This window comes from Rattus norvegicus, chromosome 16, assembly GCF_036323735.1.
Source record: "Rattus norvegicus strain BN/NHsdMcwi chromosome 16, GRCr8, whole genome shotgun sequence".
NCBI lineage: Eukaryota > Metazoa > Chordata > Mammalia > Rodentia > Muridae > Rattus > Rattus norvegicus.
This window is the reverse complement of record NC_086034.1, coordinates 26401208-26424870: the sequence shown is the minus strand read 5'-3', so window position 1 is coordinate 26424870 and position 23663 is coordinate 26401208. Positions and strand designations below refer to the sequence as shown.

The window sequence follows — 23663 nt, the reverse complement described above, 5'->3', positions numbered from 1 at the left end:
TGGAAATGCCTCAAAAGTCTTGGCAGTTTTAACTCCAGAAATTACAACTCATCTTTTTCCTTCTTCTGTAGATACATCTGGATATCTTGAGTTATTTACAATTATTCAATTGCAAAAATTAAAATTTTTCTAAACAGGAACATGTATAAATTAATTTCCATTTATTTGTTTGTTTTGAGGCAAAGTCTCACTGTTTGTTTGTTTGTTTGTTTGTTTGTTTGTTTGTTTTGAGGCAGAACCTCACTATGTAGAACAGGCCGGCCTCAAACTCAGAAACATCTACCTGCCTCCACTTCCTGAATGATAGGATTAAAAGCATGCACCACTATGGACACAATCTGACTTTTTTCACTTTAAAGTGAAATGTTAAAAATTCACTACACAGCTGAAGTAAAGGTCATACATGCTTATGAAACATCGTAACTCCATACATCTGGCTCCTCTGCCATCTACAAGCCCCATGATTATCACACAAGTGGATCAACTAAGAAGGCTGAAATGTGACATTCGCACAGCAACACAGAGATCTCCAGTACTTGCTAAGGGCTTTCAAGAAATGGATGTGGGAGGGGGCACAAAATAGTGCCACCAAAGACAGTTTAAATGTCCCCATAGTCCTCTCTCTTCCATCAACTCAGATGCATTTATCAGATCAGTTCAGGGAAACCTAAGTCCTAGGAAAACGAGTTGCAGAACTAAGGCAGAGAAAGCAGAAGAGCAAGCGAGTGTGGCAGGAACAAGCAGTCACTAGGTCTGAGTTTTGCATAGAAGCAGTTCAGTTTTGCATCGGTCTCTTCCTGGGCTCGCACAGAGATTAGCAAGTCAAATTTACAATGCTGTTGACCAGACACTGCAACAAGTACAAAACTGAATCTTAAGTTACATTGTATTTACGGGTAACAATAAGTAAACAAAACATTACAGATTCACCCACAGTTCAAAGGACTGTGTTTGCTCTCTGGGAAGACAAAGATCTTGAGTTGCAGAGTATACACATACACACACACACACACACACACACACACACACTCACTCACACACACACACACACACATATACACACATAGTGTTCAAGATGACCTCATAGCACACCAGGTCCTTGGGTGTCCTCCAGCTACAGCTAAGCTGAGACCTTTAGGCAGGACTTAGCCTGCTCTGATCTCCAGGACTGGAGACTGCTCTGACCTCCAGGACTGGTTTAAAACTGATGCTTATGGAGCGAGGAGACCTTTAGAATACACCAAGCTCTGATACTATGAAAACGACTAATGGCTAAATTTAAAGACCTCACACACATGGGAAACAACCAGTGTGAAGATACGAGTGTTATTTTAAGCATTGTTTCAATGTCCAGACACTCAAACAAAATGAGACATTTTATAAGACTTCTAGACCCAAATCATAAAATTATCTCAAAATGAAGTTCTAAATCATACTCTCTGTTTATCACTTGTATTCATTCTTAAAAATCTTGGCTAGATTATCATAGTATATTTCATTAAATATTTATAATAAGCCAATCATTTCAAAAGCACCATTTCCTCTCAAGCCATTTAATCTTCCAAAGCCCACTGAACAGGTAGCTTTATCAATGAAGCAGCTGAGGATCAGAAAAATGAACCCAGCCAGCTATGTTCAGCTCACACCTGAAATCCCAATACTTGGAACCCTAAGACCACGCCAGGGCAACATAGTGATAGCCACTTTATACTAGGGAATGAAATTCTATAAAACATGAAAAGGGGGAGGAAGAACGGAAGGAAATGATGGAAAAAATATAAGAAAATAAAAGAACATATTTACCCAAAATTCCGGCCACCAGTAAAATGTAAGATTCAAACCTAGATCCAACAGACTTCTTCGTGAAGCCATGATGCTTTTCAAACCAGTATATGATGGACTACTTTTAAGCAACTTGCACTTACAGTGAACATTCTTAAACAATGATAAGGATGAAACTTCAACCTGCAGCAATGCCAACTGTTTACAGTATGAACAGAAAGTATAGCTCACGAAGTGAAGGCAGACTGGATTACAGTTTGCTGAAATTCCCAGGGAGTGATTTTAAATTATTAGTATTAATGAAAAGTAATAAAGACAAAGGAAAAAACAGATCTCTACAATTACTACTACTCAAAGTTACTAAATGGTTTCTCATCTCCAAGTAAAACTGCTCACACTACAATTTTGAAAAAGCATGTGGTATGCAGAAGACATACACTCAAAGGTAGGCATGTGGTGGGATGTATAAATATAAAATTAAAGGAGAAACAGTTAAGAAAAGGTCATGAATTTAGGAGTGTATGGGGGGTGGAGTTTGAAGGACTTAGCGGAGGTTTAAGTAAGGAGACAGTAGAGAGGAAATGATGTAAATATTGTACTCATATGAAATTCTCGAAGAAAATAATAAAATGTCTGAAAAAAGAAAATAGCAAATGGGTAAATTAAAAGATTATTTCAAAAAACATTATTGGCCAAGCAAATAAACTCTCAAAGGCACCTTATCCTCTCCTCTGCCTTTTACGCAAAGACGCAGGTTTCGATGAAGCACCGGGACACTAAATAAGTTGAGGAAACATTTCCTTAGGAAAATCACTGGGCTTTGAGTTCAGATAAGATAATCAAAAGAACTCAAGTATGTCCTAATTAGAACAAACAAAATGACCTTTGGGCCATTCTGTTAACACAAGGTAAGACTGAAAAGAACTTTTAAATTCGCTAAAGGTGTTTCAGTATGTTTCATGTACATATCGGAAACTGTTTAAAAAATACTGTAAGAAAAATAACTTTCTCGGTTTCCTCATTTGCAAAATGAGGTTAAAGTTTAGGTTTGTTTCTAGGGTCTTTTTTGAACTCTGATGCTCTATTATTAAATCACAATCTCCACCTTTTACAAAGCAAGTCCATAATTATAAAAGGAATTTGGATTTTTAACACAATTTACTACAAAGTCACAACTTACAGGTTCTTTCACAAGTGAACAATCTCTTAGTTCTTGCCTATTTCTTATATATCCAAATTTGCCAATGTAAACACTTAATCTAGAATATCCAGGCAGTGACCTAGTCTTTATTCAAAGGCACCAAGACAGAAAGTTGATTAATTTTTTTCAATCAACTCCGTTAGAAAATTCCCATACATTCTTTGTTGTTGAATTAGGGAAAAGCTACAAGAAGCTAAGGAAGGAGAAGGGCAACCCCATAGGAAAACCAGAAGTCTCAACTAACCTGGACCCCCAGTATCTCTCGGACACTGAGCCACCAGCCACGCAGCTTACACTAGCCAATATGAGACCCCAGAGGGCTACCTGGTCTATACAGCAGAGGGCTACCTGGTCTGACCTCAGTGGGAGAAGCACCACCTAACCCTCAAAAGACTTGAAGCCAGGGAGTGGAACAGTCTGGTAGGGTCGGAGTGAGGGGTGAGGATATCCTCTTGGACATGGGAGGTGGGGGTGGGGGAAAGTGGAATAGAATGGGGAATGTTTGGAGAGTGGACTGGGAGGAGGATGATGACTGGACTGTAATAAAAGATTAAAGAAGAAAGGAAGAAAGAAAGAAAGAAAGAAAGAAAGAAAGAAAGAAAGAAAGAAAGAAAGAAAGAAAGAAAGAAAGGAAGAAAGAGAGAGAGAGAAAGAAGGAAGGAAAGAAAGAAAGAAAGAAAGAAAGAAAGAAAGAAAGGAAGGAAGAAAGAAAAGAAAGAAAGAAAGAAAGAAAGAAAGAAGAAAGAAAGAAAGAAGGAAGGAAGGAAAGAAAGGAAGATAGAAAGGAAGGAAGGAAGGAAGGGAGGAAGGGAGGGAGGGAGGGAGGGAGGGAGGGAGGGAGGGAGGGAGGGAGGGAGGGAAGGGAAGGGAAGGAAGGAAAAGAAAAGCAAGAAAAGAGAGACACCAGAAAATCCTAAGATAATTTTTAAGAATCTAATCATTTCCGTCTATAGCATACTTCTATTCACACTGAACTACTGATGAAGATAAAAATTAATCTTAGATTGCTCTAAGGATTAATTGAGTATAACATACTAGCACAAGGGTGGCTGGCTACACAGTAACCATTCAATAAATGTGATTTTCAGGATTACTAACAAAAATGCTATAATATTTCTATCTGCACAATCGAGCTGTAAACTCTAGCAATAAAAATTTACCACATATTATTAGCTATTTATTCTTTAAAGATTAGGCAGAGATTTAATGTTATAGTTGAATTTAAATAGAACATCAATCAAAAGTCAAGACTCTTAGCAACTCTTGGAATTGATACTGAAACTAGTGATAAAGAGGATGCAGTTATACAAAGAGTTAGTTTACGGTAAAGTTTCTAGTGAAAGTAGACTGTATGGGTCAATCCCATGCTTTACAGGTAAATACTAAGGCTCCTGCTACATAATTTAAAGATGAACAAGGCGCATCAACCACTTGGATTTCTGGTATTAGAGGGCCTGGGGTTCAACTCCTCCTGTGTGACCTGGGAAAAGTCACTTACCCTTTTCGTTCTTGGGTTCCCTATTATGAAATTCATGTTGAGACACCAGCCACCCCCTGCCTTATGAGGCTGAAGGAAATCAAAGGACATTTGGTGTAATGTGTGTTTGGCACCAAGCACCTCGTCTTTCAGTCAGCGATGTCACCATTAGATTACTGTGGCATTACTCGGAAGTTATCTTAAAAAGCAAACTGTCATAAATAATGTTACTAAAACTTACAGCCTGAAAGTGTAATTGTTTTAAATGTATAGAGGCCCTCAGCTCTGAGCACTAACTACTGCTAAGGTCATCTAATGGCTTAATATTTTATATATTTTAACGAATACATTTTAGGGCAGACTTTAATATTAATGTTTAAAATTCCATCTGGATATTACCTTTACTGTTCTATACGAAATCACTTAGCATTCCATGTGTGGACATTCGTGGAGAATGACATAATGAAATAGGAATTCTGAACCCATGAGTGTGCTGTCCAATATGGCAGCCATTTGGGGCCATCTGAAATGTGGCAGATGTACTGTGGATGTAGAATACAGAGCAGATTTTTGAGACTTAATATTAAAAAAATATGAGTCACCTCAATACACCACTGACATATACTAAAATGACGATAGTTATAACATATTAGGTTAAATAAAATATATCGTTTAATTAGAAGATTTTAAATTACAAGCATAATATATTTTCATTGGGCAGAACAGATAGAGAACACCTTTAAAAATATGCCCCTTAAAAATTAAATTCAAGAAAGATATATGATCTTTTACTAAATATAAAATTTATATGGATTTTCAGTTTATACAGAATCAATTTCATCATACCCTGACCAAATATCCTATTATTCTATTTTATTACTATCTTAGAACATTTTTATACAAATACTTTGATCACGAGTTTTCCCCTCTCTCAACTCTTCCAAACCCCCTACCTACCCCACTTCATGTTCTTTCTCTCAAAAAAAAAGAACAGTAAGAGAAAAAAATATTAAAACAAAACTACTAAATAACCACCAAAAATAAATAAATAAACACACACACACACACACACACACACACACACACACACACATTAGTGACACATATGTTATAGGAGCAACCTACCACTTTTTGACTGAATTTAAGGCCCACTCCAGAAGGTTGAATCCACACCTAACACCGCTAAACTGATGAAGAACCGAAGGATCTTTTTATTAGTATATGGTAAACGTTTGCTCCAACTTCTACAAACTGACCAAATGTACTTAGATAATAACACCAAAGACCTGACTTCCAACAAGGGAGCCTTCTACTGGAGACTTTTAGCTGTGACTTACAGGTGTCCGAAGCACTACAATGGGAACCTGAACTGGCAAAAGAGCACCAACCCCGGACTCTGTCTATAGCCCAAAAGCACAGACAAGTAGTCAGAAGACCAAGAGGGAGGAAAAAATGGCCTTGGCATTTAAATTAGACCTTGTAGTCTGGCCTTCTATATATGCAAACCAAATCTGCCTTAAGTCCCTTCAGCTAGCTAATTACTAGGCAAAATACCTAGATGTCCACAGGCTTACCTCAGAGACCAATAAACATGCAAAGAGAAGAAGGCAGAGCTAGTGATGCTGTACTTCTAAGTCGCAAAGGCTGTGCGGTAGAGGATTAACAGAGAACTATCAGACTGAGAAGGCAGGAACAATGTCCTGGAGGGATGGAAGGAAGTCAGAAGTACTGCCCAGTGATGTCTTTCCACCCCAGAGATGCCCTGCATCCTCAGTTTTTTCTGGGAGCTCGTTTAGCTTGTCAGTCGCCATCCTAGACCAAAAGGACCAGAATCTTCAGGTCAACTGTGCTCTCACATGATTCTTATAGCCACATCTGAGAAGCAGCTGCTCACCACACAAGACCTAGCGAATAGCATCTGTACTGTTCTAATGATTACTTACTGCCCATCTGTCTCCTGAATCTGTTACATCTACACACAGGGCTTTCCGTGTATAATACAGACCGTGGACTCTGTTGGGAAATCGGATTACATACACGCTGTGAGGTGGGTGGTAAATGTTTCAAGTGACAGCTAAAGAACTCATCAAGTACCAACAGAGTGTAGACAAAGTAGGCCCCAGGCAACATGGATATTTGACCTAGGGACTGTCCTGGGTGACTAAGACGAACAGAAACGATACACACCTACATACACATACAGTAAATAAATGTAAAACTTTATTTTACTTTAAAAAGGTAGGAAAGAGTTGAGGAAGACGGCTCATATCCACCTTTCTTCTCAACACACAGTACACACCACACACACACATGCACTAACAGACACACAATAGACTCATCTACAGTAACATGTACAAGCACGCGCGCACGCACACATACACACACACACATACACACACACACACACACACACACACACACACACACCATTTTAAGGGTCAGACAAAAGAGATAAGAGTCTAAGAATTCCAGAGGGGCTGGGGATTTAGCTCAGTGGTAGAGCGCTTACCTAGGAAGCGCAAGGCCCTGGGTTCGGTCCCCAGCTCCAAAAAAAAAGAACCAAAAAAAAAAAAAAAGAGTCTAAGAATTCCAAAGTTTGAAGGAATTGATTGCATTGACAAACATTAGTGTTGGTGAGCCAGCTGTATGGTTTTAGTGGTTTTAAGCTCTTTTGGGTGGGAATTGTACCTCCACACTGGGCAGTATTTGCTTCCTCCTCCACTGTCCTTCCAACCTCTACTCAAACAAGACGTTATTTTCCCCATTTTAAAACCTCCTTTCACTCCTTCCTGCGTGCCCCCCCACTTTCCCTTTATACAAAAGAAGAAAGAAAAAAGCTTGAAATCTTTGTCCACAGACACTGTATGTCTCTCTTTATCTGCTCCCCTACTCTATTCCTTCCGTCTTCACTGATCAACCACTACATTTCCAGTAAAGGTGCCCTGGATTCTCCTACTTGGCCTTATAAGAAGCGACCGACCCATCCTTAGAGGTCTTCACTTGGCTCCTCCCGTGATATGGAATTCGAGGTTTCCCTCCATTTCCTTTTTTTTTTTTTTTAACTCCTTTCAGTCCTGTCTCACCTCTCTACCTTTAGTTAGCTAGCAGCCCAGGTTCCTAGGACTGAGCTTCTTTTCTTCCCTGCTGACAATTACTTCTTGTGGATTCCCTCTAGTCATGCTACCTGACAAAGCCACGGTAGTTAGCCCTGGCCTGCAACCCTCCTTTGCAAGCCAGACAAATGATACCCTGAGTTCCTTATGGGTAGGGCGCTCGTGCCTGTAATCCCAGCAAGTCTGAGACAGAAACTGTCACAAGATTAAGGACAACCTGGGCAATAGGATGAAACCCTGTCAGAAAAATGGGGTGGAGAGAATAAAGAAAAAAAGTAAAAAACATATCTCTTTGATCAAGCCAAGCCAATGTTGCACAATGAACTACCTCTTAACAATTTGGCCATCTCTGCCCTTACCCCTGCCCACTTCCGTGTAGTCTCATGAGACACGGCTACTCTAAAAACACAGGCCACATCATGTCCCATCATCCTGGTTTGACACAAACAGCCTCTCAACTTGTGCTGCACATAGGCTACACAGGAACTTCTGGTCCTGTCTGCTTTGCTCTTTCTTTGCTCATGCCTTCCAGCTCCTAAAAGACAGAAAGCGTGATCTTGTATTTGCTATTCCCTATTTCAGGCTCTGATGTCTATTCCCATTTGTCAACTTGACTCCATCTAGAATGAACCCAATCCAGAAATGGAGGGCACACCTGTGATCCAGATCGTGAAGACACCGACTTTTGATCCAGATCTTGAAACGCAGTGGCCATGAAAAGCTTAGGCCCAGGCAAGGTGATACAGACCTTTAAATGAAGGAGAGAGAAGCAGATCTCTGAGTTCAAGGCCAACCTGGGACAGAGCAAATTCCAAGGAAAGAACAGCTTAGGTGCAGGGTGGTGGGTGGTACATACCTTTAATCTGGGCCACGCCTTGTGCTGGAGGCCTACATAAGAACAATGGAGAAAGGAAGTCTTCCTTCTCTGACTGCTCTCATCTACTTAACAGCACATCTGTCGGAACCTACTTCTTCAGGATTCCGCTTATACAGAAGACCAGCTAAAACACCTAGCCTCGAGACAGCCACTACTAGATTCTTGGACTTCCCATTCACAGCTGTCTACTGTTGTGTTAGCTGGACTGCAGCCTGTAAGTCATTCCAATAATTTCCCTTAATATATTGAAACATTCCATAAGTTCTGTGACTCTAGCACACAGACCATTCCACCATTCATCTTCAACCAACCATGCTTTCTATAACTCCTATCTATTCCAACAATTATCCTGTCCTTTAATTTTCCCCAGAAGACTTTGTACCATCAATATTCATTTACACACACACACACACACACACACACACACACACACACACACACACACACACCTGTTTTGTTGACCACTGAAAACCCAGCACCTAAAACAACGCTGAGAGCAGAGAAAGTATTTGTTGAATGACGTGTAGGAATAAAGGGAAGGTGACAGTTTACAGAGATGCGTACAATCTATTATAGTATCTCCGGTACCATTTCAAAGTTACATTTGTAAATAGACCGTTTTATATCAAACAGATATTCAGCCATTGTATGAAAAGCAAACCTCGGGGGCTGGGGATTTAGCTCAGTGGTAGAGCGCTTACCTAGGAAGCGCAAGGCCCTGGGTTCGGTCCCCAGCTCCGGAAAAAAAAAAAAAAAAAAAAAAGAAAAGCAAACCTCAAATTTGATCATTAAACTAACCTCATAAAACATGACCTGCTATAAAGATGCCCTAAACCTCTAAGGAAAGTGGCCAGGCCAGAGCAATGGACTGTGATTTCTTCAGATGAAATGAAAGGTATGATTTATTATACAAGCACTCTATGTTTAATGATGTATAAAATGTGGACGATACCCACTTTCAGTGAACTTCTGGACTCAAGTGCAAAACAGAAAAACAAAAGACAAAACAAAAAAAATGGTATTCTTCAGTAGTATACACAGTAAACAAACATGACAAGTCATATTTTTGTGAGTCACTCTCCAGAAGAAGTTAAAAGAAAAGGAAAATAGTCTAGCACCCATTTAAGGGTAGAATTGAATCATTCTAAACAGGAGTATATCTGCATACAACAGACATGATGAAAAGCAGAGAAAAGTTAAAGGTGATTTTAAAACAAAATATAAAAGAATGTGCCAATTCCTCTACCTTGATATTAATATCATAACACTAATTTGCATATAACAGGTTTGCTCTTGCTTATGGAGTGATGTGCACAACAGGCGCTCCCATTAACCACCCTAAAGATGACTAGGCATTGCATAAGACATCCTAGCTGATGCCTGTTATTGCTAATAATCGCAGGAAGGCATCATGATTCTGGCGAGATTGGACTGGTTGCTCTACTTGCTCAAGGTTGCCCTGCTGCTATGCATTCAAATGCTAAATACTGGCCCCCTAGATCTGGCTGCAGGCCAGAGAAGTACTTTCTCCTCTACACCAAAAGATGTCATATAAACTCTGCTCGCCAATCTTCTCTGACTGGTTCAATAGATGTGTCTGACAGCCAATTACTGGAAAGAATAAAGATAGGTGTGGCTTCAGTTCCTGGGGTCACAGGTAGAGAGAGAGAGAGAGAAGGGGAGAGGGAGGTAGGGAAGGGAGGGAGACAGGGAGACAGAAAGAGGAAGAGGTGCCATTAGATGGGATGGACCAGGAGCACATGACTGAAACAGACTGGGCGAGACTCAAACAAGTAACTTGGGGAGCGCAGCTGGGAAAAAGCCAGTCTAGCATAGAAAAATAGATTATGGGTAACTGTCCATTAATTATGCTAAAGCAAATTAAATCAACAGGACTACGTCTTGATTATTGGGAGCTTCCTGGGCCCTATTAAGAACTAATAGACAAGATACACTAGACAAAAAATTCTTCAAAATAAAATATAGGCATACTAAGGGTTGTTTCAACATAAATGCCAAACAAAATTCTTTAAAAGCCAGAAAGAAGTATTTTTACATGACTTCTGCTTCAGTTCCTGCCCTGTCCTGAACAGTCTTTCAGTACTGGACTATGACCTGGAAGTAAAATCCCTCACCCACCCCCAAAAGAAGACACTGTGCTATGTACAATGATACACACCTATAATCTCAGCTGGCAGGAGGTTAAGGCAGCAGGATTGCCAAGAGTTTTTAGATATTTGGGCTACTCAGTGAGCTCCAGGCCAAAGATATTAAGTGATCATTAGATAATTTTATTTTGTTTTTAAATTGCCTTTATTAAAAGGGAACAAAATAAAGCACTAACATTTATAAAATATAAAATTCAGAATACTAAGAACCTGGGTTGAAAAAAATTACTATTATACTTATTACTCCCCTGCCAATCTTATTGACATATGATTTTATAATTAATCCACATTTCACTGACTGAAGTAATCATGTAGATCCTGGCCTAATGCTTTAAAAATCTTGGCTTTAGTTTCCCTAAGACTATCAAAGTCTTTTACAGCTATAAGCTACACATCTTTACTTGAGTTCCAATTTTAGAATATCATATTACATCTTATTAAAGTTCTCCTTCTGGCCCAAAACAAGACCCAGCAACACAAGAGATTATCAGCTGGCACAAAAGCCTCGCCAGGAAGGTAGGAAGGAATGAGTCAAGAGTGTAAAGATGGGGATGTAGCTTAGTTCATAAAGTACTTGTCTAGCGTGCACGAAGTCCTAAGTTTGATCCCTGGTACCTTGCAAATGGGGAGTAGCAGTGCATGCTTACACTCCTAGCACAGAGGGGGAAACAGTGAGTTCATTCTCAGCTACACAGGGAGTTCAAAGCCAGCTGACTCAAAATAAAAGTCAAGAACGAGAGGAGAAGATAAAATCAAATGAATGAATTAATTAATGAACGGATGAACAAACAAATAAACAACAGAAGACTCTGCCAGGAGGCAAAGAGTAAGCTGAGGCCTTCCACAGCCACGACACCCCATCTTTTGTGTTCTAGATCGTTATTTGCAAGAAGAAACTTATAATGCAGGTCACATACCTGAAACTTGTAACTCACAAAAGCCCACACTGAGGCCAAAAGCAAAAAGTTAGTAGGTTAGAAATCTTGATTACCCTGTAAACTCTTGTCTAGATTTGGACAAGGCTAAACATCAGGGCACATTCAAGATCCTTATCTTCTAGGGAGGCCTTTTGTACTTAGCTGTTTAATTGTCTGTGATACTTGGATAAATCATTGAGCAAACATTTATTAAATGACTATTATGTCCCAAAGCAGCACACAAAGCAGTAAAATTTGTCTTCTGACTTCTATATAGTACTTGTACAGGTAGTTATAGACAGATCCTAAGGATGGTCAGTTTACCACTTACAACAACAACAACAATAATAATAATAATGGCAATAATTATTCTACCCCTACATAGGTATAATTCCCATCCAAAGGTCACAATCACTGCCCTCTTACAGCTTTTCCATATGGTCCTAAGCCTTTCCCAACCAGTAAATGTTAGTGAAGTATTCAATGATGTCATGTGAGGTGCAGGGATGTCAAAATAACTTGCCCAGGGTGATATAATTATGTGACAGATTCAAGATAAGAATCAGATTGATGTAAGCCTGCACCCTAACCACTGCACACACTGCCTCCTGTTGATGCAGAATCTAATCTCCTTTACGAGGAAACAGTTTCCTCTTGGGACTGGTCACTTAGCTAATTCTTCAGGAGACTCCAACAGGCCAATCGAAGCAATGAAGGTGAAAAAATGATGTAAATGCTGTCTACTCTGCTTTGCATCACACTCTCTCCCCACTCTGGCCACGGAGTTCACGTGCCTGCAAAATGCCTCCAGAGATTCAGCAATGGTAAGACAATGTAAGCACATCCCTGAACACAGCAGCATAAGCAGAGATGGCTACGTCAACATCTTGTGATCTCCCACAGAGAAGGATGACTTTCACTAGAGGACACATCAGCTAAAGAGAAGAGACAGGCCACCACTGAAAGGTCATTGTTGTCACCAGGTTAGATCTCAGTTTCCCGGACTCTGATCTTTACATAGAGTTGTACAGAATGCTCACAGAATGTGGATGGCCCTTGATAGTGCCATTAAACCAGAATCTTCCAGGATCCCTAGAAATGTAACACTGGGGGCTTCTTGTGATAGCAAAGTATGGAAGACATTACTTAGACAATGAAATAACAACGTCTATAAAGACCGACCAGGCTTGACTTGGAGTAGTGTCTTCTTTCAGAAGGTAGGTCTTGTCCATCCAAGACAGCACTGTGCTCTTACACATACAAGTCTTTAAGAAATGGTTTAGATGTTTCCTTTCAGTAAACCTATGGATCTCAAAGACTTCGGAGTTCTGAAATCTTCCAAAGCAGCACTGGCGGAGGTGAAATCCATCCTGGCTGGCATGAACTCTTCTATATAGACCAGGCTGGAGTTCAAGCTCACCCAGATTCACCGGCCTCTGCCTTCAGGGTGCCACTGCACCCAGCTCTGCCCTCTTTTCTACCAAAAAGAACGGTAAAAATACTGGGTACTCACTTCAGCAAATATGTAAGCATAATGAATGGTGCCGTGCTTAAGATAATGAATTATTATTGCAAAGGATGAGGAGTGAAAATGGAAAGACAATTCAGAGAACGGTAGAAGATCCTTGCAAAGCACACATCACATAGGAGACATGAATCCAGAAACTACCTGAATGACTATTCCTCCAAAGAACATGTACAAGTGGCCAACATATATAAGAAAATTAATGTAATATTATCAGACATTATAGAAATGCAAATCAAAACCATAATGTTGGCTCAAGCCTATAATCCCAGCATTAAAGAGAGGAGAAAATCAAGCCCAGTGAATATACAGGGAGTTCAATGCCACTCTGAGCAAGCCCGAGAATTTTCTCATGTTGTCATACATACTGCACACAAAAGCAGTACTAGTACTGTGTGCATGACTGAGGAACAACCCAGAGCCTGTAAATGTATCTGTTTACTTCCTAGATCTGTCACACAAAGTGTGCTGCCGTCTTATGAGTGTACTATATCTATAACCATGGTGTGAAGTGCTTTCATTTCTCTATAAGTAGTCATTTTCCTATTGTCTTCACATACTTTTGAGTATCTGCTGATTCTCCAAGACAGTTTTGTATGTTTTTCAAGGAAGACCTCCAATATTGTCATACTATGTCATACAACATGCAATGTTGTCATACACTGTCCACCTAGATCTATATGACCAGGCTATACAGATTCACCGGTACTTGAGGCAAAGGTATCAGATATTCCTTACAGAAAAGAAGTCAACTAATGTTTGATCATTTCCTTGAGCTCTCAAAACAATGTTACCCTTTTTTTTTTTTAATTAAGCCAAACCAACAGACAACTCTCAGGCTGACTAGGCTCTAAAGTTTTCCCATATCCATGATTCTAGGTACAAAATATGTTCCTGTTTTTCTCCAAAGAGCTCCTACTGACATACATTTTTTCCTCTCATTATTTTAAATGAATTTATCTACTTTCATTTTATTAAAATTTCATATCTCTCATATACATTCCCTACACTTGTGCTTATCAGACATGATGGGGTAAGTGAGGACAATGCCCTAAGTCTACCAATGCCTAGTCAGTAAATACCACAGCAGCCAGAATGCCAAGGGCACACATCAGTTCAGATCAGACGATGACATCCCTTAAAGCATTTTATCTGAATACCTTGCTGTGTACGATAATAGCCATTAGCCACTTAGGACTTTATAAATTCACTGAACTAAATAAAATTTAAAATTCAGCTCTTGAGAATAATCTTATTTCAGGTACTTGGTAGCCATGTACAGATTCTGGCTACTGAACAAAGGAGATCTGGGACATTACAAGCAGGACAGTAGCTCTACTGAAGAGTGCTGATGAAGAGGATAGAGTCCATGAATGTTCACAGATGCTGAAGTCTTAGGAACCGCAATGCCAGTATTCACCAATTGTAGAGTCTGACTCTCCAAAGAATGACCCAGGGACTCTAGATGTTCTTTGAAGGTTCTTTTGGGTCAGCTTAGGTCAGTAGCAAAACCTGTTCACAGACTCCGTAAATAAATGAGTGGATGAATGAATAATATGCGCCTTAATTTCTGCCCTAATTTACTTAGAAGATATTAGCGCCTGGAAAGCAATAATGCCTTTTTAATTTGTTTATTTGTTTTGTTTTCTCATGGAGATTTTATTAGAAGATGTGTCAGCAGGCCAGGCAAGGAGCTTTTAGACCCTGCAGAACCACCAGAAAGAAATCTATAAATTTCTTTAAAGTGCAGTCTGAAGGGAACTGCACCATCCAAGCAGAAAGTTCCAACCCAAGGAAGCAGTGTGCATTACTCAAAGCTCTCACACACAGGGGAAGCCACAAGAGATACCCTGAAAGATTGAACAACCCGATGCCAATTTCATGATAATTTTCTACTGCAAATTTGTTAGAAAGTAATTTAATGGCAAAGACAGCAAGCATCTAGTTGCAGACAGTCTATGCCACTCACTCCTAGAGTCCCCTTTCCTCAGTGTCCTGTGACTCGTTCTACCTTGCCCTGCAGCTTCTTGGAAAATAAAGTTTTCAAAACCCTGAATTCCAAAATCACTAGTAGAATTCTACATACATACGGGAAAGCAATGCCATTCATGCTCCAATGATCTCCTGCAGGCCAAGCAAAGGAAGCTACCTGCGGCTGCTTTTTAACATGTTCTGCTTCCCACGTGCACTGACCGACAGCCTCAGGAAGAGGCAAGCTGCTCCTTTTCATTTGTACTTAGCATAGGTCTGACAACAGAAGGCCAGATAGGCAGGGAGCAGCTGTGGCCTGATCTTATGAAAGCCCTCCACTGGTTCCCTATCCCCCTCTTATTGTTTCAGACACACTCTCAGAGAGCTCTGAGCTCCAATTCCTGGGAAGAAATAACAAGGAAAAGCAGTCTTCTCTGTGTCAACACCACTGTGGCAGAAACATCCAGCTGCTTCTCTGGGGTGATATAATTAGAAATTAGAATAAGCGAGGCTCACATTCAACTTTAAATTGTTAATCTGCTTCATCTTTTATTTTAATTATTTATGACTATGGGGAACTCTTTAATGTAAGTCTGGACAAGAAATTATACAATTTCTATCTCTTGAGCCAAGCGATACTAGGGCTGCTGTTTAAGCCAATAGATTTGTTGATGAATTAGTCTGATAAATTCACTGTTGCCTTTTAGAGCCAAAACCTCAGTTTCTGCAGCACTCAGTGCTAACTATGAGGACATAGGAACGGGATTAAGCAAGTCAGACTACTTGAGTTCGAATACTTGCTTCACAGCTTTATTAGCTGTGGGATCCTGAGCAACTACATTTCTCAGTTCTTCCAAATTGAGAAGATGACAGTACTGACTTCTTGGCTATCCATGTCAGAACTCAGTAAATATTACCTGTGCCTGCAGCACCTCACTATAAAGAAAGCATTTTCTAAAGTTAGGGTTTGAGGTAAAGACTTAAAGGCAAGTCTGCTTCTCGTATGACCTGCATGAAAATAAGTGTCTTCCAAATACAAGGACTTGAGTCTGCCCCTTAAACCATGTACAAAAGCCAGACATAGTAGTGCACTCATGTAATTCCAGCACTGGGGAAGTCAAGAAAGGAAGGTTCACTAACCAGCCAACCTAGAATAAATCAGCAAGCTCCCAACCAATGGGACACTACACCAAAAGTGAATACTTCCTAAGGACCAGCAGCTAATGTCCTCAGGGCTCCATGTGCACATGCATATACACAAACTCAAAATGAAACCTAGCCTAAGTCAAAACGAAACATTTCCCCTCACTCCAAAACCCTAACTCCAGAAACAGCCACTTGAGAAAGGTCATAAGCAAGAATATTTGATGTCTCTCACTGATTTAGCATCATAAATGGGGGTGGGAGGTACTTCAAACAAGTTAGTTGTTTGCATTAAGGAAAAAAAAATGGCAGCCCTGACTCTTTCATGGAAGGACAGAAGAACAGGTGGCTTCCAGCTTCCTTCTATCACAGGCATTGCCAAAGGAGAATTATCTACCACCTCTGTGCCCTGGAGAGTCCTTGTCAGTTTGGCAACAGTTATTTGGATTCCGGTTTGTTGACATTCTGGGCACAGAAAAAAAAAATCGTTCTTTTGGTAGGGCAAACAAGCATTGCAAGGACATGTGCTATTTTTGTGTAAATAAGATAGCATAAGCAAAGATTCATTACTAATGTTATGAGTTACACCTTATTTTCCAACAAGGCATGGTAATTTAGGTTGTAGAGTAACTTGTCAACCACACACTTCAAATTCTCATTATATGCTCAAACAGTCACTGCAACTAGCAGCACTATTTGGAACTTTGGAAAATGGCCATGTAGCTCAGAAACACAGAACGGTGCTAAGGAATACAGCACCATTTCATTTCCTAATGGACATCCAATATCACAAATAACACAAGCTTGTCAGGACATGAACACTGAGAACTAACACTCTGAAGAATTTCATCAGGATCTTCTATGAAATTCATTGATATCTTAGTATGAAATCTAGAGAACTTTGTTAGTACTCCCTAAAATAAATCAAGGTCGGTTTAACTCAGAACTCAAGAAAGGTGTCTGTAGGAATACAGCTACATCATATATATATGTATATATGATGTATATATATATATATGTATATATATCATACATCAGCCATGGGTTCAATATTTAGCACTATTTAATACTCAGGAAGAAAACCAAAGGCCTCTGAACATGGTCCTGGTAGAACATGGTGGAGAACGCATGTAGCAAACCATGATTCAGGCTAGACTACATCCCCAGACTTTTATAACCATATTTCACATACTTAAGCACAGGCTTTGATTACGTTTTTTTTTTTCTTTCCCGTCATCCTAAAGCTCAGTTGAGCCTGAATATGTTGCAGACAAACCTGAGAATGATCACCATGTATTACTCACCTTTTAATCCTACCCAAACTCCAAATTATCATCTTTTCATAATCGCCGGGTGGCATTATCCCCATAATCCTCTAAGAAAGCAGCCTTAAAGCCAAAGGACACACACATCTTGATTTTCACAGCTTCGCCTCTAAACGAACACCCAGATTAACCCGTTATAACACTGGTGACTTAGTTTATGAATAATGAATGGCAAATCACTCCAGAACTTCTACAGGGAATTTGTAAATACCCTAAGCAAGGCTGGGAAAGCATTTGTTGGGAGAGAGTAGAAAGTGTATTTGTTCTCTCTCAGCAGGGAACATCCTCTCCCTACAGCATTTTTAAAAAGCTAACCAACTCCAAGCCTACAAGGACCAGGGCATTTTTGGGACTTCCAAGACTGTAAGAAGGACTCCCTGCTTCCTCAGGTTCCTACTTAGAACCCACTCAGAGTCTGCTAACAAAAAGCAGGCTCCTAGAGAGCACAGATCCTGTCTTACTCACTGGCCAAGCAGCTTGGCAACGTCCATCCTTTGTACCTACTGGAGTGCAGATAATGAATTGGACTATGTATTGCCAAAATCCCACTTACATTGATTTTCCAGATCTCCCTCTTCCTTATACCTGCACCTGGATCCGCTCAAAAGAAAAAAAAAAAAAAAAAAAAATCCTCTAGGGCGGAAACCCCGATCCCACCGTTGGGAGAGCCAGTGTCTGGAAAATGAAACCCTACTGCCCATTACATCCTCTGCCTGGTGGGTGTTTAACATCCTTCTACATCCAGGGCAATGGCAAAAGTAAACACTTACTACTTAGGAAGCTGACAGCATTGTAAACTCTACCTCTAACCTGTGTTAGCCTGCTTTACAATTTTTTTTCATAACATCAGTTGCCAAGATATGGCACAAAAAGTTAAATGCATGTAAAACAGAATCACTTATGTCTTTAAAAGCTAATGGAAATGTTACATAGAATAACCCCCAACCCCGTCTGTTTATTGTCTCCACGCAAGGGATTTCTTTTTTCTTTCTGACAGAGAAACAGGATAGTCACTCAATCTGAGAGCTGACTTGGCAGACTAGCATGGGCACCTTAGGTCCTCTCTAACGCTTGCCTTCTTTATAGACCATTAGGCAAGAAGGAGCTTTCAGGCTGCTCCTCCCCAGATGAGGTTTACATGGCAGGAGTGAATTAAAATCCCGCAACCTTAACAACAAAAAGTTGGCCCTCTCGGGTCCCCCAACAAGCACAAAGAAAGAAAACAGCCGGGAAAAGAAAAAGAAAAATAGTTATCACGGCACAAAGTGAAGTGGCCCAGAGATCCTGATGGGGCAGAGCAAACGACAAGGCAAAAGAAACCCTGGCTCAGGTACGGACGCCTGACACACTCCACACACCCTCTCCCCAGCCCGGGTCAGAGGGCGAGCTCACCGCGGCGTTTCTTCCTTCCATCTTCCATCGCCCACGCGGGGCTCGGGGCCGCGGGGGATGCGGGCGAGCCGGGCTGCGGCGCGGGGAACCGGGCTGGACGCGCGAGTGCGGGCGGCTCTTTGTTGCGCGCCCCGGGACGGCCGGCGGCGGCGGCAGCGCGCACCCCGGCGTTAGCGACCGAGACCGTGGCGAGCACCCGGGTCGGCCCCGGCAACGTCAAGGCGAAGGCGGCGGGGGCGGTGCCCCGCGCGGAGGAGGAGGAGGCGGTGGCGGCGGAGGATCGGCTCCGCGGAGTAGTGTCCTGCAGCCCTCTGCTGCCTGTTGCTTTGTCTCCTTCCGCAACACCCCCTCCCCTGAGGAAAGTGAGAGGCGCGCTCGCGGGCGTTTCCTCTCGGAGAGCGCCGCGCGCAGGCCGTCCCACCTGGGCCCCAGTGCGCGCGCCCGTGCGTCTCCTCAGGGTCGCAGCTATGGGGAGCGAGTGCGTCCACCTAAGAGGACGCTCAGGGCCACAGGCCCTGCCAGAACCGTCAGTCACTGGGCTCTGAGGGGACTCAGGGCCACCTGCCCCATCCAGAGGCTCTAATCCCTGAGACCAACTTTAAAGGCCCATTTCTCCAGGAAATAGGTCTCACCCTGATACATGCTCTCCAGGTCCCCATGGCTACCCTGTCACTGAGACTGCCCCGCAATGAAATGTCACTTCACTGAGTTTCACCCCTGCCCCTGCCCTGTTTGATCCTTGCCACAGAAACAAGGGCTGGAATCCACCCCTTTTCAGGATTTAGGTTTCAGTCTGTGAGTTATGTATGGATGTAGGAGTTGGTGGTCAATATTGCAGGTAAAAACTATGAGGCCAGTGGCCAAGTCCCAACCAGCAACTTTTCTTTTGTGCTGATTCTTATTCGTGGGTCTCTGTTAACACAATTGTCAGACTGGAGATCAAGGAGCCAGGACTAGCTTGTCCAGTCTAAAGAAGGCCTTGTTCCAAATAAAGTGGGTTCCACGTCAAGTTCAGTGCCAGATCCACACACCTAAGGCAGAAGCATACCTGGACAGTTGTATAGCAGGCCTGTGATTGATTCTCTTACAGCTCTACTGTCTTAGCCATGTGGCCAGCAGAAGATGACCAGAGGGAAGTGCCTAGCAACCAATGTTAGAATTAAGGGGTAGGGGTCAGATTTCCTGGTGGCCCACAGGCCAGCTGGAAATCTGTGTAAACCACCTACTTTGGTCTCTGGCTGTCAAAGTCAACCTAGAGTACCCCCCAAAGGAACCAAAATGAAATAAATCCATTCCAACTTCACTAACTAACTGCTATCCAGGTTCCCCCTCCCAGACCAGTAGTAAGGGCAGGTCTATGGGTTGGGAAGCATCCCAGTTAATGGACTATTTCTAACCTGTGGCTCTTCCCTTCATCCTTGCATAACTCTCAGAGATAGCGCCTCTGTCCCTGTTCTAAACCCCTGCCTCCTTGATTCTCCCAGCCTGTCCATCGTGTTGACAAGAATCGTAAGAACTGATACAAAATGCAGTTGCTGCCCTGAGACTTGCCCACTGATGTTGTGGCTTTTACCTGGAAAAATAACTCATAATTCATAAATTCAGACAGAACTTCATATATGCTGAAAGGTGAAGGCCTTTGCGTATACTAGCATATTAATTAAGGGACCTGGAACTAGTCCCCAGAAAATCCAGGAACCCAGCTCAAAGGATCACTATCGTGCTCAAGTTCAGTGTCAATACCTGAGAAATCACCTCTGTAAACAGGAAGGAGGGCTATCGGGAGTTCAAAGCTATGCACTATTTCAGACAAAGCATGCCCTGGTTCCAATCCACAACATCCCCATGTTACCCCAAAAGATAAGCAACAACGACCCCCAAAAGCATGGGTTGGTACATGCTTACTCGATACAGCATTCTTTCATTAACTTGCACCATGAGTCAAGCTATTATATGTGGTATGGAGGGAAAGAGAAAACCTACAGCAAGGAAGACACAAAGACATGCCGTGCTAGAAGTCAAAAGGAGAATGGAAAGGGTGAGATTCTGCCGTGTAGTGTTAACACATAGATATCTAATCTTTACTATTTCTAACAGTCTGAAGAGCCCAAATTCTGGAATATATATTCTGGCTATTGAAGTGAGGGATTATCTAGAATAAATTAAAAAAAAAGAAAATCAATATAAATTTCCAAAAATCGACACAACTAAATGGCTTGTTTGTTGTTTGTTTGTTTGGGGGTTGTTGGTGGGATTGTTTTTTGAGACAGGGTCTCACTGTGTAGTTCTGGCTGGACTGGAACTAGCTATGTATGTAGACCAGGCCTCAATCTTTAAAGAGCTCACCTCCCTCTGCTTCTGCCTCTCAAGTACTGCTGAAACCAGCTTCCTACACACTCTTGATTACTGATATGGAATGATTTCTTAATAGCTTCATTGAGACCTAATTTATATGCCCCAAAACTGACCCATTTAAAACTCACAATTTAGTAATTCTTAGTTTATTAGCAGGAAAATACAACACCAGAGTTAATTTTAGAGTACTTTATCATCCACAAAGGAATCTTATTATCTACACCTACATTACTATCATTTATTCTGCTCTTAAGAGAATTTTCTCTTCATAACCATTAAAATAACGTGTGTTCTTATGGTATGATGTCAGATTTTTCAGAAGACCTATCAAGTTTCTTTCACAGGACTTCAAAGTTTTCATATGCAGTGCTTAGTGGTAACGTTTGGTTTTAATGAGAATGAAGGGAACTGTCTAGGAGTATGCAAATATTCTACTCCAGTGATGTCATGTTAATCAAAACATCAAATTTTATACTTAAGAGTTGTTCACTGCTCTGAATATAAATTTAATCTCAAATATTATATATATACATATATATATTTATAATGGGAATCAAGTGACATATTCAAATTAGAATTCAGTTAGAATTAGAGGGTGTTAAGCTAAACAAACACTATTTCTTGAACCAAGTGAGTATGAATACTTAGCATATGAATGCCCAAGTCCATAGATATTTTCTCTCTCCAAGGATCACAAGGCAAGTTTCTTGTCCCAGGTGAAAGCCAAGGTAACTGACGGACTAATTTGGGTATAGAAAGGAATGCAGAGCAAAAACTAAATGTGAAAAGTTGCATGTGACATATAAACCCTAGGATTTAAGCACAACTCATTGGTTTATTTTTCTTTTCTCTGTTACAGGTTCTGACAATTCATAAGTGTAAATCATTTTGTTTTAAATATGTAAGATGTTTAAACAAAAATGCTCATTGTAGTCTACAGTTCAGTCTTTATTTTTATTTGCTTAGTTGTTTCAGATTATTTCACAGCTCATGAAGACTCTTAGACAATACATTTAAAGAAAGAAGAGTTTGTAGCTAATCACATACAATATTAGTCTGCAGAATCAGAAGGCCTTCGGCACATGTTTCAGTGTTTAGGTGGGATACTTCATGAACCACACACCAGCTACATACAAACTATTTCTACCTCCGGATCCTGCTCCTGTCTGTAATACTGCTTCAACAAATAATTGTTGACATAAAGTTTTTCACTACCCAAAAGAAAAACCATTCAACGGTAGTGAGGATTTTGGTTTCCTTAAAAAACAAACACTGAAATATTATAAGAATATGCTTTTGTTTTAATCCCAGGTGTGGGGACATGGGGCTGCTCACAGCACCTGACTCAGGACCATGATTTTGCCAAATACAGAAAGTTCTGCAATTGTGTGACATTTGGAATTTTCAGAGGGTATATAAATGCTAGGTCTCCAAGAGATGGGTGGGTTGGTGGATGTTGTTTGCTTGTTGTTGGTCACAGTTTATTAAGTAGTCATGCACAAAGAAGAAGGAGCATGGGAAGGAGAAGGGGGAGAGGAAGATGAAGACAAAGAAGAAGAGGAAGAGGAGGAGGAGAAGGAGGGAGAGGAGAAGGAGGGAGAGGAAAAGGAGGAAGAGGAAAAGGAGGAAGAGGAGAAGGAGGAGAGAGAGAAGAGGAAGAAAGAGTAGGAGGAGGAGAGAGAAGAGGAGGAGGTGGAGGAGAAGGAGAAGGAAAAGGAGAAGGAGGAGAAGAAGAAGAAGAAGAAGAAGAAGAAGAAGAAGAAGAAGAAGAAGAAGAAGAAGAAGAAGAAGAAGAAGAAGAGGAAGAAGAAGATGATGATGGTGATAATGATAATGATGTTCTGAGGGTGAAGATCAACTTGCCCCAAGGAACTCAATGCCACATCAGTAGAGAGCAGTCTAACAATAATGTTGGTTCCTTTCCCCCTTCTCCTTTTTTTTTCCCTTTCCTATCTAGTGTTAGGGATTGAAAGGGTAGAAAAAAGTGGAAAAGAATAAAGAAAGAACCTTAAAAGTAGCAAAGCAAGCTACATTCAACATTACCTAAATTGTGTTGTACTTGAATTTCAAGAGCTCAAAATGATACCGAGAGAATATGTCTGAGCAAAAGTCAACATAAATCTGCTTGATGTGACCAGTGAGTGCTGGATGGATAAGAGTGAGAAACAAGAAACAAAGTTCAAAAATGTGGTTAGTGTGCTCAGGAGAATCAAAGAAAGGCGAAAGAGTAGATACTGCCTGACTTGTGGAATTCAAAAATGTCAGATCAGAAGGTGCTGACAAAAATACTCAGCTCACCTTTCCCTATGACCCAAGTAATTTAGGCTAAGTGTGGTAAGAAAAACAGTAATAATATGAGTGCTTTATTTAAGGCATGGTCTTGCTATATATGTACTCCTGCTTTCACCTGTGAGTGT

The 23663-nt window shown here is 41.0% G+C and overlaps 1 protein-coding gene across 17 annotated transcripts in view; it reads right to left on the bottom strand.

Moving 5' to 3' along the window:
* Nucleotides 1–23663, bottom strand: part of Psd3 (pleckstrin and Sec7 domain containing 3) — a 563941-nt gene that overhangs the window by 377665 nt on the left and 162613 nt on the right. For 10 of the 17 annotated variants that reach the window (XR_010058293.1, XR_010058294.1, XM_063275381.1 and 7 more), the window contains exon 1: nt 8229–8321. The exons of 3 other annotated variants lie outside the window; for them this stretch is intronic. Coding sequence is in view for 12 of the 14 variants with exons in the window: in XM_063275381.1 (XP_063131451.1) it covers nt 8229–8288 (60 nt within the window). In the remaining 2 variants the exon portion in view is untranslated. Of the gene's footprint in view, nt 1–8228; nt 8322–18891; nt 21684–23663 lie in introns of those variants that run through there. 4 more of the 17 variants (XM_063275384.1, XM_063275393.1, XM_063275392.1 and 1 more) reach the window with 4 other exon arrangements.